Below are 17,866 nucleotides of genomic sequence, written 5' to 3' on the forward strand. Positions count from 1 at the left end.
TGAAGGCAGATAAGGGGAGGTTTACTGGACTGATCCCTGGAACGAATGAGCTGCCTGATGAGGAGAGGTTCACCAGACTGGGTTTGTTTCCACTGGCCCACACAAGAGTGTCAGGCTGACCTGACTGAAGTCTAGGAGACCCTGATTAGGAGCTCCCAACAAGGGGCACATGGAAAACAGGTTGCCTCATGGGGTTGAGTCCAGGATTAGGAGACAGTGTTTTAATATGAGGGACCTCCGTTTCAGGACAGAGATGAGGAGAATGTTTTTTCCCTCAGAGGGTTGTGTGAGTTTGGAACTTTCTGCCTCAGAAAGTGGTGGAGCCGAGGTCATTGAATCTTTTCCAGACAGAGCTGGATAGACTTGTGTTGGACAGAGGGATCAAAGGTGGTCAGTGAGAGGTGGGAATGTGGGATCCCAAACACAGACAGATCAGGAGTTTTTGTTTTGTTTTACTCATTCACTGAATGAGGGTATCACTGGCCGGGCCAACATTGTGGTGGGTCAGGAGTCACATGTAGGCCAGACCAGATAAGGATGGCACTTTCCTTCCCAGTGAGTTTCCCCAACAATCAGCAATGGATTCATGGTCATCACGAGAGTCTTAGTTCCAGGTGTTTATTGAATTAAAATTCCACCAGCTCCTTCGGCGGGATTTGAACCTGGGTTTCTGAGTGAATAACCCAGTGATAATCTCTCCAGGCTACCGCCTGCCGATTTTGTCCAGCTCTTATCTTGTTTCCCCATTGCTGAGTTTGGGGATTGAAGTTCCCTGGGCTGCATTCAGTCCTGAGGCGAGGTTTAATGTCTCACTGGGAGCTTGTTGGGGGCTGAGCCTGGCGCTAGGAGCGCCGTTCAAGTCTGCCTGAGAATGGCTTTAGGACCCAGAGGGAGTTTCTCTCTCTCTCTCTCTCTGCCTGATGTGGGATTGAGAGGGAGAACCGCTGCTGCTGTTGTTAATGTTTTTTTTTAAAAGAATTCCCTCTCTCTTCCCCCGTCCCGGGAACTGGCAGCTTGGAAAACCGACAGGACAAACCTGCAGCATATTCCTGCCCTTTTTCCTTGTGGGTGCATGGAGTGACTGTACTGTGTCTCTGGGTTTTTAAGCCCAGGACATGTCTGAATTGCAGAAAGCAGCGAGCAGCCGGGACTAAGTAACGGAATCCAACTTGCGTCAAGGAAAAGGCAAAGACTTCAGGAAGCAGACTGGGACACGGTGGCACATTTCCCTGGACAGGAGAGAGAGGAGAAGAAGGGGCTTTGGAATGCCCCCACCCAGTGGGCTCAGAGGGAAGGCAGTGTGGCTGTGAAGTTTGACAAGAGATTTGGTGTTTGGGCTGCGAGGGCTCTCAGGCAGACTCACTCTCTCTCTCTCTCTCACACACACACACAGCGATGAAGCTGTGCCCCAGGCTCGCCTTCTTCCTGTGCTTGCTCTCCCAGGCTGACTGCTGCTCAGAGTTGCTCACCAACACATGCATCTGCATCGAGGAGAGACCAAAAGGAGCCAGTTACCCTGAGGTGCGGAGGAAGGTGGTGTGCAGCAAGCAGGAACTGCAGGATGTTCCTCAGAGCAGTCTGCTCCCCAACAGGACTGGACATCTGTGAGTGCCTTTATTGTTTGTGTCCCGGGGGGGGGGGGAAGGAGGGTGCCACTTGGCAGGCAATTTTGACCTCACTGCAAACTGCAAAAGTGGGGGCGGGGGGGAGGTAAATGTGACATTTACCTGTTTGCACCAGCTTGGAGTGAAATGATTCAGCGCATAAGATCAGTCAGTAATTATCAGTGAGGGAACAGAGAGGGAGAATTCCACATGAATTAATGGACAGATTCAGTCAGCTCATAGGAATCAGAAAACTCCAGTTAAAGAAATGGATGCATGGAACCACTGAACTAAAACAGCAGGGTATGAAATTCTCAGGCAGATCCACATTGCTTCCTTGATTCTGAACTGGAGAATTCAATCATTTCAACCTCTGATGGAGGGAGAGAATGAAAACACCAGCATTTTAACTGAGTCCAGACTGGAGCTGTCAGAGGCACACGGTGTGATGTTTGCTGGGATTGGTGGATTCCCTGATCTGATCACTATCACAGCTGCTGTGGACTGGCAGCAGTTCAGTCATCCCTGACCCAGATCCGGCAGCAGCTAACAGCTCCTCTCGACAATGAGCAACCCGGACTGATCGATGATGATCAGCCATGGGGCAGATCATGGCTCCCAGAGCAGGGATGATGGAACTATTACAGTCCACTGGGTCAGCCTGGTCCCAAGGAATCTCTGAGCACTTGCCCATTGAGAAGGCGACAATGGATAGAGAAAAACACGCAGCAGCAAGGGGATAGATGTAGGTGGTGGGGCAAAGATTAGTCAGGACAGTGAGGAGATCTCCTCTGTGCATCTCCCAACAATGGAATCTTCTCCAGCTACCAGAGAGGGTAAATAGATGAGTGGCACCAATAACAGTACAGCACTCCCTTGGTGGGAAAACTGCTGAGAAGCCACGAATATGTGCTCAGTTCTGTTGGCTCCTTCTCAAACCCGCTGACTCTGAGAGGAGAGATCTGCTGGCTGAGGCATCATCACATCACAGGTCATACCAAGCAGGGGGAGAGCGTTCAATCCACTTTGTCTGCATTGGCTCTTCAAATACCAGCTCACAATAGTGCCAGTCGCCTGCCTGTTTGTGTGACCCTGCACATTGTCCCTTCTCAAAATATTGGCTACATACCTTCAGAGAGCCTTCAGTGATCTTGCCTTCCCCACACTCTCAGACAGTACGTTCCAGACCCTAAATACTCAAGTGAAATTGCCTCCATCACCCTCTCACGATAATGCATTCTGGAAGTTAAATAGTTATATCATGAAAAAGATGTTTCTCATATCACTTTTGCCTCTCATTAATTACTTTAAATCTACACCCTCTCATCCTCAATCCTTTCACCAGAGGGAACGTTTTTACTCTTCCCAGACCTCTCATGATTTTGAAGGCTTCCGTTCTTCCCAAGTCTCATCTTCTCCAGTCTGTCTTCATACCTGAGATTCCTCACTTCTGGAACCATTCTGTTCTGCACTCTCGCCATTGTCTTCACACCCTTCCCTACACAGAGCTCCGGCTGAGACTGAACTGGTGTCTTAAACAAGTTCAACATCACTGCCTTGCTCTTGTGGTCTCTGCTGCTATTAGAAAAAACTGAGGAGATTGTGTGCTTTCTGAACTTCCCTCTCCACCTGTCCTGCTATCTTCAAGAACTTATGCACAAATACACCCAGGTTCCTCTGCTCCTGCATCCCCTTTAAAGATGTTTTTATCGTGTCATTCATTTCATATTGTCTCTCCATATTCTTCCTCCCACTTCCCTACACTGAACTGCATCTGCCACCTGTCTGCCCAATCCAACCACATGTGACTGCCGACTTTGTCCTTCTGAAGTTGTTACCTTCTCACAGTTTGCAATGCGATCTTTGCAGACATTGAGATTTTCTCCTGAAGATCCGTGGAAAGGCAGGATCCTTCTTCAAAGGGAGACTCTCAAGTAACCAGCTCACATTGCAGTCTGAATCATCTGCCGTTTGTTCATGTTTTTATTCAGACTGCGTCCCAATGTCAGCATCCTCTGTATTTCCTCCTGTCTGGTTGCTGACAGAGGTGCCCTTTCAAACATGTCCAAACACAACCTTTTGTATTCAGCCAGAGAAAGCCTTAGCCATGCTTTCGCCTCACAGACAAGGGCCCTTTACCACAGCGGTCACAACTGGTTACAACTTTAGCTGGTTTTGCCTTCTCATATTGGGACACGTTTTAATCCTCTCCCTGTGCCTTGTAGTAATGCTGCCAGTTTGACTCAATGGCTCATGTAGCTAGCACACTTATATTTGAGCTTGCAAGGTTTAGATTCAAAACCTATTCCAAACCACGCTGTCAGACCCATGTACAGGCCTGAGGGAGTATTGCACAGCCACAGGGACAGAGCTTCCAGTGGGATGGTAAACTTCTCTGTCCTGACAGGTTTCTAGCAAAGATCAAATGAGACTATTTCACAGCGTTGTGGGGGGGGGGGGGGGCAGTGAGCAGCCAGGGGAATAGAGCTGGTTGTCAGCAGCTGACAGCATGAGAGGGGACAGCCCAGCTGCCTGCTCAGTGTCAAGGCCCACATTGTCTGTTCAAGACTGGGCTCGAGCTCACAGTGGGAAGGGGAAGCTCCAGTTGTTGTTGCAATCTATGTGTGTAACAACCACGCTCACAGGGCTCAGAAGGCAATTCTGTTCAGGGATGACGAGAAGCTCAATGATGAGGCAGAATCTCCAAGGTAAAAAGCTCAGGATTATTACCTGAGCCACAAGCAAGTTGACCCACAGCCAAACACATTGGAGAGGGAAGGCTGAGACACGGGTGTGGGAGAAATGGATTTGCATTCATTGGGCACTGGTGATGGGAAAAGTGGGGACTGTGTTACTGCGATGAACTTCACTTGATCAAGTTGGGATCCCCGTTGTGCTGAGCCATGTAGCTGCAGCAGTAGAGTGGGTTTTAACCAATTAGAGGGGAGAAGGGATCTTCTGAAAGGAACCACAAGCCAAGCAATCCAAAAGCTCAGGTAATGTTCTGGGGACATGGGGTTCTAGCCCCACCACAGCAGATGGTGACTTCAGAATTCAATAACAATCTGGACGGGAAAAGTCTCAGGCCGAGCACATAACCATTGTGGATTATTCTTAAACCCCAGCTGGTTGACTAACATCCTCCAGGGAAGGAAATCTGGTGTCTTTACCTTGTTTGGCTGATGTGTGACTCCAAACCTCAGCAACGTGATTGACTCTTAGCTGCCCTCTGGGCAATTAGGGATGGGCGATCAATACTGTCCTAGCCAGTGCCAACCCGCATCCCATGAAAAAAATAACATAAGTCAAAGGAAAATAATAAAAATACCATGTGGATCTGCTTTGGGGAATGAAAACAGGAATGTTGCAGAGAGTGACAGAGTGTATAACCTTACATGCACACCAGCAGCACACAGACAGGGCCAGAGCGAGCAAACTGATAAAAAGGTAGAGTTCAAGGCTGAGCATCTGAGTATGTGCAGCTATTCATAACAAAGTGGGTATACTTGGAAATAAATATGATGGACATGACAGAAACATTGTTGCAGGGTGACCAAGCCTTGGGCTTGTACATTGAAGGGTATCTGACATTTGGAAAAAGTAGGAATTGAGGAGAAGCTGGTCAAGGGATTTCCGGAGGAGGGTAGCCCTGTTCATTCAGGGTGCTATTCATGTAATTGTGAGAGATGGCCTTGGCCTTAAAGGGCAATAAATGGCTCCGAGTAAAAACCGGAAGGTTCCGAGTCCATTTGTGGGAGTATTGCGAAGACCCACCCCCAAGCAGCAGTTATGTGACTGATGGAGTGTTACAAAGACAGGGCAAAGTAATGTGTGACTTGAAACTATCTGTAGTTTGGTTGAATCTGATTGGTAAAGGTAGACTTCAAAAGCTGATCATAAAGTGTTTTTGGCCAAATATCTTTGAGCAGTAGGGTCTGAAGTAACTTGGCAGCAGGCTATATCAGCTAATCTGGTAATGAGACAGAGTAAATGGTTAGTTCACAGTAAAGGAGCCTCAACGTGACTGTGATCCGAATAATTGAATTCCATGCTCAGTTTGAAGGGGAGAAGTGTGTGCCCAATTCCCTGGTTTTAAACCTGAATTATATAAAAGAAGGTGGCACTGGCTGCAGTGAACTAAGTTCAAAGGTACAACGATAGAGGAACAACAGCAGACTTCAAAGGAACAATGGAATATCTCTGAGTGAAGTTTTATCCTGTGAGAAAGAAAGACTCTTTGAGATGGACGCATCATCTGTGTCAAAGTAAAGAAATTAAGGATAGTGACAAATTGGAAGGAATACTGTGCAATTCTGCAAAGATTCACGGTCAATCAGAACATTGGTCAGAGTTTTAAAAAACAGCAAAGAAAGACAAAAAAATTAGGGGGAGCAGGTGGAATATGAGAGAAAGCTAGTCAGGAATATAAAAATAGATTGATTTTTTTATAAGCTGAGGGGTGACCTTATAGAGGTTTATAAAATCATGAGAGGCATGGATAGGATAAATACACAAGGTCTTTTCCCTGGTTTGGGAAGTTCAGAACTAGAGGGCACAGATGTAAAGATGAGAGGGGAAAGATTTCAAAGGGACCTAAGGGGCAAGTTTTTCACACAGAGGGTGGTACGTGTATGGAATGAGCTGCCAGAGGAAGTGGTGGAGGCTGGTACAATTGCAACATTTAAAAGGCATCTGGATGGGTATATGAATAGGAAGGGTTTGGAGGGATATGGGCCAAGTGCTGGCAGGTGGGACTAGGTGAGTTTATGGTATGTGGTCGGCATGTATGTGTTAGAGCGAAGGGTCTGTTTCCATGCTGTATATCTCTATGACAGTGAGTAGATGAATCAGAAAAGAGGAACAGAAGCCAGTGTTGGCCCTGGAGAGAAAGAGTTTGGGAAATGGAGAACCCAATCACATGTAGGGAATTAGAAACAGTCACTGTTCCCACAGAAAAGGTGTTGGGAAGATTCAGAAACCTCAAGGTTGGCTCATCCTCAGGATCGGATCGCATTCATTGTGGGGCCTTAATAGAAATGGCTGCCAAGTTTGCAGAGGCATTGGTTATAATTCCTTGGATTCCGGAAAGGTTCCAACCAATCGGCAAATTGGAGATATAACAGCTTGATCCAGGGAAGGAGAGAGACAGGATCCAACAAAGTCTAAACCAGTTACTGTAATGCCTGTCGTCAGGGAGTTGCTGAAAATGTGTTGCTGGAAAAGCGCAGCAGGTCAGGCAGCATCCAGGGAACAGGAGAATCGACGTTTCGGGCATAAGCCCTTCTTCAGGAACGTCGATTCTCCTGTTCCCTGGATGCTGCCTGACCTGCTGCACTTTTCCAGCAACACATTTTCAGCTCTGATCTCCAGCATCTGCAGTCCTCACTTTCACCACCAGGGAGTTGCTGGCTTCCATGAAAAAGAACAACACACCAGGATATTCTGGAAATTATAATGTGACCAGGCAGAGCCAACATGGCTTTGGGAAAGGAATATTGTCCTCAACTGAAATGTTTTATGGTTTTTGTGAGGAAGGGGAGCCTACAGATGTGGTGTCCTCACATTTTCGAAAGGTATTTGAAAGTAATTCCACACCAGATAAGCGCATGTGATGTATGGGGTAACATGTTTGGCGGGTTTGACCACATGGTCGTGTGTGGTTAGAGGACTGGGAACAAACAGGAAGCAGATTTGGGATAAATCAGTCTTTGTTGAGTTGGCAGGTTGTGACAGATGGAATGCCAGGCAGATCAGTGCCTTAACCCTGCCATCTATATCAGAGATCCTTGAATGAAGGGACTGACCCTCAATTTGCTGATTATTTTCAGATGAGCAGGAAAGTAAGTTATGTAGGGAGGTGGCAGGTCTGGACAGGAGAGTGTATGCAACGGGATACAGGCAGGTGTGGTACCTGGAAAAGAAATTGGCAGACGGAGTATCGTGTGGGAAAATGTGAACTTGTCCACTTTGGCTGGAAGAATAGAAACAACAGGGCGCTATTTAAATGGAGAAGTCATTGGCATGGAGAGGTTTCACTTTCCTGGTACATGGACACAAAACGTGAGGGTGCAAGTGCAGCAAGTGATCAGAAAGGCAAGGAGATTGCTGTCATTTTTTGCAAGAGGAATGATTTAGAACAAGACTGAAGTGTTCCTGCAGCGAGACAGGGCATTGCTGGAACCACATCCGAAATACCGTGGACGCTTTTGGATTAGTCATTTGGAAAATAGACACCATTACTTTCAAAGGGATCAAAAAAGGTTGGGTGACTGAGAGAATTTTTCGTCTTGTGGGGCAGACTTGAACCGGAGCGCACAGTTTATGTACGAGACATTTCCCTTGAAGGCTGAGGCTGGGAGAATTGTTTATTCTCAAAGAGTCTTTTGGCTGTGGACTGCCCTTCACAATTGGGGCTACACAGGGAATAGAATTTACATAGAGAGGTGCAACTCATCTGTACCAAACTAACGTGAAGTCACATGGTGTGCAGGGTGTTCTAGCTAGGTGGATAAAAAAACTGGTTGAGCAACAGGAGACAGAGAGTAGTAGTTGAAGGGAGTTTCTCAAAATGGAGAAAGGTGACCATTGGTGTTCCACAGGGGTCAGAATTGGGGCCACTGTTGTTTGTAATATACATAAATGATCTGGAAGAGGGCACTGTTGGTATGATCAGCAAGTTTGCAGATGACACAAAGATTGGTGGAGTAGCAGAAAGCATAAGGGATTGTCAAAGAACGCAGGAGAATATCGATAGATTGGAGAGTTGGGCGGAGAAGAGACAGCTGGAGTTCAATCCAGGCAAATGTGAGGTGATGCATTTTGGGAAGTCTAATTCTAGAGTGAACTATATTGTAAATGGAAGAGCCTTGGGAAAAGTTGATGAGCAGAGAGATCTGGGAGTGCAGGTCCACTGTGCCCTGAAGGTTGCTGCACAGGTCGATAGAGTGGTCAAGAAGGCATATGGTATGCTTGTCTTCATCGGACGGGGTATTAAGTATAAGAGCTGGCAAATCATGTTAAAATTGTACAGGACGTTGGTTCGGCCGCATTTAGAATACTGTGTACAGTCCTGGTCGCCACATTACCAAAAAGATGTGGATGCTTTAGAGAGGGTGCGGAGAAGGTTTACGAGGATGTTGCCTGGTATGGAAGGTGCTGGCTATGAAGAGAGGTTGATTAGGTTAGCTTTGTTTTCATTAGAAAAAAGGAGATTGAGGGGGGACCCTGATTGAGGTTTACAACGTCATGAAGGGTATAGACAGGGTGGATAGAGACAAGCTTTTTCCCAGGGTGAAGGATTCAATAGCGAGAAGTCACACTTTCAAGGTGAGATGTGGAAAGTTTAAGGGGGAGACATGCAGCAAGTACTTCACACAGAGGGTGGTGGGCATTTGGAACACGTTGCCAGCAGAGGTGGTAGAGGCGGGCACGGGAGATTCATTTAAGATGCGTCTGGACAGATGCATGAGTAGGTGGGGAACAGAGGGATACAGATGTTTTGGAATTGGGCGACAGGTTTAGACAGTAGATTTGGATCGGCCTCAGGCTTGGAGGGCCGAAGGGCCTGTTCCTGGGCTGTAAATTTTCTTTGTTGTTAAACTTGCCCCATTTGTCTGAATGTGGCCCCTATCCCTTGAAACCTTTCATGTTCATGTACTTATTCACATGTCTTTTGAATGGTGTAACTGTACTTCCATCTACCACTTCCCTGAGAGATGATTCCACAGACAAATCAGTCTCTGTGTGACAAAGTTGCCCCTCAGGTCCCTTTCAAATCTTTCTCCTCCCAACTTAAAAAATATGCCCCCTCGTTTTGAACTTCACCACCCGAGGGGTAAGACCTTTGCTGTTCACCTTATCTCTACCAGTCATCATTTTCTAAACTTCCACAAGGTCACTCCTCAACATCCTCAGCTTGAGTGAAAAGAAATCCCAGCCTTTCCAGCCTGTCCTTATGACTCAAATCCTTCAATCCCAGTAATATCCTTTTAATCTTTTTAAATCAATATAATAATTGCCTTCCTACGGCAGGCTGACCAGGACTGTAGACTGGACCCCAGAAATGGCCTCACCAATATCCTGCAACAACTACAACATACCACCCCAAATCCTGTACTCAGTGGTGTGAGCAATGAAGGCAAGCAGGCCAAATGCCGCCTTAATCATCCACTCTACCTCTAATGCAGCTTTCAATGAACTAAATTCCTACAGCCCAGATCTCTCTGTTTGACAACATTCCCCAGGGCCCTGCCATTAATTGTGTAAGTCCTATCCCTGTATGGTTTCCCCAAAATGAACACCTTGCATTTATCCAAATTAAACTCCATCTCCTCTTCCTTGGCCCATTGACTCAATGGATCAAGATTCCTTTGTGATCTTAGCTAACGTTCTTCAGTTTTGCACTGTCCCACCGATTCTGGTATCATCTGCAAATTTCCAAACCTATCCTTCAATATTTTCATCCAAATCTTTTATATAAATGACAAACAGCAGTTGACCCAGTACCCATGACTCTATTACTCTCTTACTGTGTAGAAAGGGAGGTGAGAGTCATGATGGATGAATGGGAAAGTGGAGTTGAGATCACAGCCAGACCAGCTGTGATCTAGTGGAATGGTACAGTCTGGTCAATGGGCTGAATGTCCCCACATGTTCTCAGATCTTGTGTGCTATGCTCATGGGCTGGCAGGCTGCAGTGCAAGGAAAGAGAAATTCATGTTTGAGACAGAATGATAGTAGACAGTGGTGTTTCTTAAGGCGAAAGTGGGTACTGCAGATGCTGGAGATTAGAGTCCAGATTAGGGTGGTGCTGGAAATGGACAGCATCCGAGGAGCAGGAGAATCGATGTTTCAGGCAAAAGCCCTTCATCAGGGAGTGATGTTTCTCAAGGTCAGTATAAGGATCACTGCAGAGCGGTGACTTGGATGTTGGAATACAGAGTGAGGTTTGATCAGTGTTGATCAGGCCTGACTTGCTGTGGTAACACTGAGCTTGAGAAGGCTGGTCTGCACTGTATTGTTGACAGCCTTTCCAAGGGCCACCCAGGAGGCGAGGTCGAGACTGAGAGATGGTGCATTTGACACAAGAGATAGCAGGAAGCAAAATGGACCGAATGGCCCAGGATGGAAGAGTAATCAGGCTCATGACAACCAGAGTGCAACCATCTTATCTTCTCAATGTGGCCAGCATTATTGTTTCCTGTCTGAGTATTCTCCTCGGTTGTAGTTCTGATCGGCAGAAGGTAAAAAGGTTCAAGTTTAGCAGTGATTGAGGAGCGGACTGAGCAACGCTGAACGACACGCTGCCGAATTCGAGACATTGAACACAAAGCCAGGGGAGCAATGCCAGACCTTGATCAAAGCAGGCACATTGATTGAAGCACACTTCTGTTTCAAACATGGTGAATTGTTCTATTGGCGTCTGGCTCAGCCCTGTTGGGTACTGTGCCCTGTTCTGGTCACCACTTGTTGGAAACATTGGGAGGTTGTGCCGTGGAGACCAAGCAGAATGGTTCTGGGGGTGTTTGTGCAACACGAGGTGGTTGGAAAGGTTGGTCTTGATCTGGGGAGATGTGGGAGACGTACATGAGAAGAGGCATTTGGAACAGTTGACCCAAGCTGATCCCCTGAGCTGATGTCTGAGGACCAGACAATGCAGCTTGTGCTTTTCAGGGAGACGCAGGAAGGTGTGAGGATAGCCAGTGGGAATTATCTGGAATTTGCTGCTGAGATGGCTGCTGGAGGGAGAGGTTTTTTCAAGGATCTCTGAGGGAAATTGGATCAGAACTTGAGGGCGATAAACCTGCAGGCTGTGGGGCTGAGAGCGACAGGATTCCCTGCAGCATGCTGTGTGGGATCTGCAGCCAATCTGAGAGTGGTTCCCCGGCATCTCAGCCTCACCTAGGAACAGCACCACACTCACCAGATTGAATGAGACTTAAGCATAATGTTGGTGACTGGAGCGTGCTGTGTGCACTTTGCTTATGTGAACCCTGTCTCTCCTGTGTGTTAGCTGGGTTCCATTTCGTTACACCCAGGCTAACACCCACAACCGTGCTGCCTGGCCCTGAGTTCCACAGTACCCTCACTCACACCCTGAGGAAAGAAGGCAGCAAGACCTGCTCAGGAGATGGGTCACACTGACAGGGTGACTGAAATAATACTTGTGATACATCTCACTCACTGTGAGTGCATGAGCATCACTGATAGTTCCTGGTCAAACAGACCACTTACTGGGCAATGTTCATTTGTATCGGTGCAGGGCAGCTCAAATCCTTCATCTTTAGTCTCACAGGCACCGTTTACTGACTGTGAATGGACACCTCTTACTCCTGTGTGAAAGACCCCAGGGCCTCATGTCCGCCTGTCCCTGGGAAACCGGCTTGAAGGGGCTGAATGGCCTCCTCCTGTCTACGTGTATCTGTCTTGAGGGGCTGAATGGCCTCCTGTTGCTGGGAAGCAGGTTTGAGGAGGAGAGTGAGTAGCCTGCTGCTGTAAGTAGTTGTGAAAAAAGGAACAGATCCTCATTTTCTGTGCCTGCTGACAGAAAGGATTTGATGGCTCATTAAAAGCCATTGCAGGAGAGCTACAGCTGACAGTAATTTCTAACCTCTCCCTCTCCCTGCTGAGTGCACTTATCAGATGGTGAAAGATTGGCTTGTAATCTGTGTGGTGAAAGAGTGCTTGAATGTGAATGTGGATCGAAGCCATGTTTGAACCCAGCTGGAATTAAAATGCAGGGAAAGTTGACCCAGCCGTATGTCGATCTGTCATACTTTACACATAGTTCAGGCAGGAGCTATACCCATTCAACCACTGGCTCTGTCTACAGTCACTTTGACAAATTTGCAGGAAAACTGGCATCTCTCGGAATTGTTCTGATCACAGGAGGGTGTTGGTCAGTGAGAACCAGACTTTAGGGAGGATGACAACGCTCTAAAGAGAGAATCCTGGAGGTTTCCTGCAATAGTTTCAGTGATGAAGCAGTTGAGGAGGGGTCGAGAGAATGGAGGAGCTGAGATTGGTCTCCTTGGAGCACGGAAGGATGATACAAGATGTCAGAGGGATGTTCAAAAAAATGCAGACTTGCTATCACTGAATCTAGCTTCCTGTTCCAGGTTGATTTGATTTAAGTACATTTCAACTCCTCAGTGTCGGTGCCCTCCCTCAACACTGACCCTGTGACAGTGTGGTGCTGCCTGAGTGACAGTCTGGATTGTGTGTTCGAATGTTTTTCATGGGGAGTGAATTGAGGAGCTGAATTTGCAAGTCACAGCATTTGAGGAGTTGATTCCACAGATACCTAACCCCCACCTCATGTTGGTTGGGGAACTGGAAATTGGGGATCCTGTTTGTCATGTGCTGTGCCCTGGGTGGGAAGAGATTGACTGGAGAGCTGAGCTGTATTGATGTTTCCCAGATGCTGGATGCCCTGTGATACTCTGGTTGATCAGGTTTGGCTTTCATTTTGCCCCGACTTAAACTGAGGTCTGTGTCTGGCTCGGTCTTTCTCATGAACAGAGGTCTCTCATTGGCATGTACCAGGGTAGGAGAGCGTGCCCATTAGCTTTCTGATTCCCCCACCCTTCCCCACAGCAGTGAATGATAATGCAGAGGCAGACTCTGTGAGTGAATTGAGGCAGCACGGTCTCCAGATTACCCAGTGTTGCCGGTGTCCATTCAGCCCACTGTCCCCATCCCTGTTGTCTGACTGTGGGGAAATCATCCTCAGGAGAGCAGGATGTTTGTCCCTGTCTCGTTGTGTTTGGATTCTGGCAGCTTCCTAGCTCGGGATGTTTGCATGCAAGCAGCTGGAATCCTGGTGTGTGAGATTTCTCTCTCCACCGCTGGAAGTGAGCTGTGTGAACAGAGCAGGCCTCTCAGCCACATTTGCTGGAGGCCCACACAGGAATGCTGTGCCTCAGCCTGGTCTTCTTCAGCTGTGATTCAGTGCTGGGCTCTGTGTGAGGGATTGAACACAAACCCCAGGCTGCCTTCGGGTGGGATGGTACTCAGGGTGTTCGACACTCTGCACAACTGCTGCCTTTTGATGAGACTCAGGGCTGTCGGGCCTCTTTGAGATAAATTTCCCACAGAAAATAAAAGCTCGAAAACTCAATGTAGAAAGTGGTGGAAAAATGCACAAGGTCCCACCAGCCTCCCTGGGGAGAAAAACTGAGTTAGTGTTTCACGTGTGCATTCTCCAGAACTGAAGGTCTGAATGATGAATTGAACGGTCATCCATCCCTTTGCGATCTCGCTCTGTACAAATCTCTCTCTGTGATACAAGGTTTGTGTCATGGGACAGTCATTGAAGAACTGAAACAATTGGAGACCTGCTGAGGATGGGGTAGGCACTATCAAGATGTACAGCCTGTTCTGTCTGTGCTGGCTCTTTAGAAGGACCTAGCTGTTGAAACATTTGGAGTTGTAGGTCAATATTCCGTTCTCTTTTGAAAGTTAATGTCCGCTTTCCATACTGGATGGTGAAATGTGTTCCTCTGTAGACACGGAAGAATGATATTGTCAGGAAGAGATCCAGCCTTCACAGGAAAGCAAGCTCAGACCTTCATCTCCAGTAGGTCCAGCCCTGACCACACTTGACAAGCTTGATACTGTTCAGGACAAAGCAGCTCACTAGATTGGCACCACGTCCACAAACATCCAGTCCCTCCACCACTGACACTCACTTGCAGCAGGGTGTGCCATCTACAAGATGGACGGTAGACAAGCAGGAGGTTGGAAGAATACAGCAAGCCAGGCAGCATCAGGGGGTGAAGGCGTTGAACAAGGATTACACTCAAAACGTTGACTTCTCCACCCTCCTGATGGTGCCTGGCTTGCTATGTTCTTCCAGCCTCCTGCTTGTCTACCTTGGGATTCCAGCATCTGCAGGTTTTCTTTGTCTACAAGATGCACTGCAGAGATTCCCCTGAGATCCTCAGACAGCATCTTCCAAACACATGACCACTTCCATCTAGAAGGACAAGGGGCAGCAGATACATGGGAACACCACCCCCTGCAAGTTCCCTTCCATGCCACTCACTATCCTGATTAGGAAATGCATCATGATTCCTTCAGTGTCACTGGTCAAAATCCTGGAATTTCCTCCCTAAGGGGATTGTGGGTCAACTCACAGCAGGTGAACTACAGCAGTTCAATAAGGCAGCTCCCCCCCCTCCCCCCACCTTCTCGAGAGCATCTCCAGGGATGAACAAGAAATGTTGGTCTTCCTCATGAAGCTTGCTTCCCAATAGTGAGATAACTGAGAAAAAACACATTTAGTGGAAGTATTTGATGCTGCCCTCATCAGGCCAATTCACAAGAATACCAAGAAAAGGGAAGTAACATACAGAACATATAAGAGAGTGCAGATGGCAAGTGGACTCTGATTGGTAGAGGTGTTGCCATGGAGAATGCACCAATTAATGCCAATTGACAGTTAACCACCAGGCTTTGTTCAGTTGTAAGGTTGGCAGGTTGGCTGTGGTTGGTCAGGGCATTACCTGAGATGTGAACTGGAGAATGAGCCAATCTGTTGAGTTGAAGCAGTCGCAGTGTGTGGATATGTTCTGTGTGTCTGTAAAGAGCAGAGCCCTGGGAAATAACATGTGTAGCTTCCAGTACACGCCAGTGTGTCACGCTACAGGCCTGAGTGATCATTCTGAACAGGCCTGTCAGTGTAATTCCCACACGTTCAGGATTATCCAGCAAGTGCTGTCCTGTTGAAGGATTGCATCCAGTGTTGGACACTGCGTTGTGAGACACTGGTTAGTACCTTGCTCACTGTGAACTCTATAAGGGAAGATAAGCTTTGGTATGATCCACCAGCCCTTGGAGTATGTGGCCTACATACTTGGTATCACACTGGCACTGAAACCCGTGTACCACATTACTCTACTCTCTTGTGTGTGTGATAGGTCGAACATCTTTCTGACTTGATGGCAGCTTCCTGTTGGTTGAGAGCAGCACGTATTTTGGACCTGTCCGGTAGCAGTGTGAACCAGCTCCCTTCACCTGTCGTTCATACCACCGAGGGAACCTGACAGACTGCCTTTGAGTGTGATATCCAGTGAGAAATGATGTGATCAGGGTCAACATTGGCTCACAGAATGTGTGCCCTCTTTCAGCCTCAGGCTTGCAGGGTAGCTGTTTGACTACGGCCCTTTTCCCAAGGTTGGTGAAGAAGCCATTCAGAGAACACGTGGGCCCCCAGGAATCCCAGTGAGGGCAAGCTGAGCACTACCAAACAACACCACCTCAGCAATCATCTGCTGCAGGATAACCAGTGGAAGCTGGCTGGTGAGGGGGTCATAGGGAAGGCATGAAGGGGCCTCTCTGTTTGGGATGGGTCACTGCTGCAGTCAGAGAGAAGGCTGAGGAATTTCTTGAGAGAGTGCTTGGCTTGGTGAAGTTGTTGAGCCAGGATAGTGGCAGACGGACTGTAGCAGTGTGCTCAGTGCAGCCAACCGCACAGAGCCATGGGAATGCCAGCAGTTCATGATACTCCGGGGTTCACTGGAGGAACCTGGGGTGTGTGTGTCTGTCTGTGTGTGTGTGTGTATATCTGTCTGAAAGGCAGCTCTGCAAACTGCTCTGTCGTGGAAATAATTGACTTGGCAAAGTGACCATTTCCTGTTTACAGTAATTGAACAGCATAGGTCTACAGTAAGACGTCATGCAAGCACTGCTGAGAGATTCCAAAGACAAACAGAGAGCTGGAGTGCAGGCCACCTGCCCTGAGGCCACTGGGTTTGAACACAGCTCCCCACTCAGGGCAGCTGCTCGGGATGTGTTGCTACAGTCTGCACAGCCTGATCAAAACCTTCTGCTTGGGCATAGGGCCACGTGCTGCCCCGCAGGCAAGTGGGCAGCCATCCGAGGGCACAGGAAGATCCCACGGACTGTAAAACACAGAGCTTCTGGATGGCCCACTGTCAGAAACGTGGCATGAGCCAGTCAGCTTGTTCTGCAAGCCAATGCAGGACCACAAGCTGTCTCTGTCACCCTGGAGCTCTGGGATTGCTCAGTACTGCCACAAGAGGCACTGCTGGCCAGGGGGCAACACTGCAACCCAACAGCAAAAGCAAATTCCTGCAGATGCTGGAATCTGTACTGAAAACAACAAATTAGATTATTAGATTCTCTACAGTGTGGAAACAGGCCCTTCGGCCCAACAAGTCCACACCAGCCCTCTGAAGAGTAACCCACCCAGACCCATTCCCCTTTGACTAATGCACCTAACACTACGGGCAATTTAGCATGGCCAGTTCACCTGACCTCTGTACATCTTTAAACTGTGGGAGAAACTGGAACATGGAGAGGGAACAAGTTAACATTTCGTGTCGAGATGACAGTTCATCAGAGCTGAAGTGAAGTGTGGAGGCAGCAGCATTTCAGCAGTAGTTAGGGAGTGGGGAACATGCTGCGAGTAGGGTTGGAGAAAAGACGTTGACAGTTCAGATAAATTGATCGGATTGTGAGAATGCTCTGATGAAGAGTCATCTGGACTCAAAAACATTAGCTTGCTCTCTCTCCATGGATGCTGTCTGACCCATCGTGATCTCCGGCATTTGTTGTTTTTGCAACAACAACTTGCCTTTAAATAGCTTCCATAAGCCTTGATTGGACAGCAGACTGCAAACAGAGCTAGTAGGGCTGGAAAAGCAGATTCAGAGAACAGTTTGACAGAGGAAAAGGAATTTGACAGGTCAGGGAATCCTCCTTCAGGTTTGGGATCCTTGAATAGAGACCCTGCTGCAGGGTTTTGGCGATTGGTCACGGTGGAGGTTTGATCTCTCAGACTCCCGCAGTCACAGCCCAGTTTCCCTGTCTCCCTCTCTTGCTCCTCTGACTGTTGCCGTCAATCACACATGCACCCTCACTCCCAATTGGATATTCATCACCATCTGCTTCCTCTTGCCCTCACACCCAGCATTTCTGAACCTGATCTGCAGGAGACTGACATGCAGCAGAGAAAAGGCTTCCTCCATGCCCCCCTTCCGCAAACCAGCTGATTCTGCTGGACACATGGGTTTGTGGTACCCCTGGGACAGGCCTAGCCTGTGGAGGGCTGTAGGACTGACTGTACAGGGCTTGGGTGGCTCCCTTCATGTCTCTCTCTCTCTCTCTCTCTCTCTCTCTGGGATTTACTGCGGCTCAGAGGCTGAAGTTTGTGACATTAGAACCAACACTACCTGTCAGTGACTGTCCAGCACTTTGGAGAGAAATGCAAGCGTTTCTTGTGTGTCCTAGACATTGGA

At 48.0% G+C, this 17,866-nt stretch overlaps 1 protein-coding gene across 2 annotated transcripts in view; it reads left to right on the forward strand.

Annotated features, from left to right (window-relative positions):
* The first annotated feature begins 938 nt into the window (after positions 1-938).
* The window catches only part of adgra2 (adhesion G protein-coupled receptor A2), a 158,432-nt gene continuing 141,504 nt past the window's right edge, over positions 939-17,866 (forward strand). For both annotated transcript variants that reach the window (XM_087984193.1, XM_087984194.1), the window contains exon 1: positions 939-1,604. In XM_087984193.1, the coding sequence (XP_087840319.1) occupies positions 1,396-1,604 (209 nt within the window). In that variant the 5' untranslated portion in view covers positions 939-1,395. The remainder of the gene's footprint in view (positions 1,605-17,866) is intronic.

This window comes from Chiloscyllium plagiosum, unplaced genomic scaffold (genome assembly GCF_037043375.1).
Source record: "Chiloscyllium plagiosum isolate Xiang-an unplaced genomic scaffold, Cpla_swu_hap1 HiC_scaffold_48, whole genome shotgun sequence".
NCBI classification, from domain to species: Eukaryota; Metazoa; Chordata; class Chondrichthyes; order Orectolobiformes; family Hemiscylliidae; genus Chiloscyllium; species Chiloscyllium plagiosum.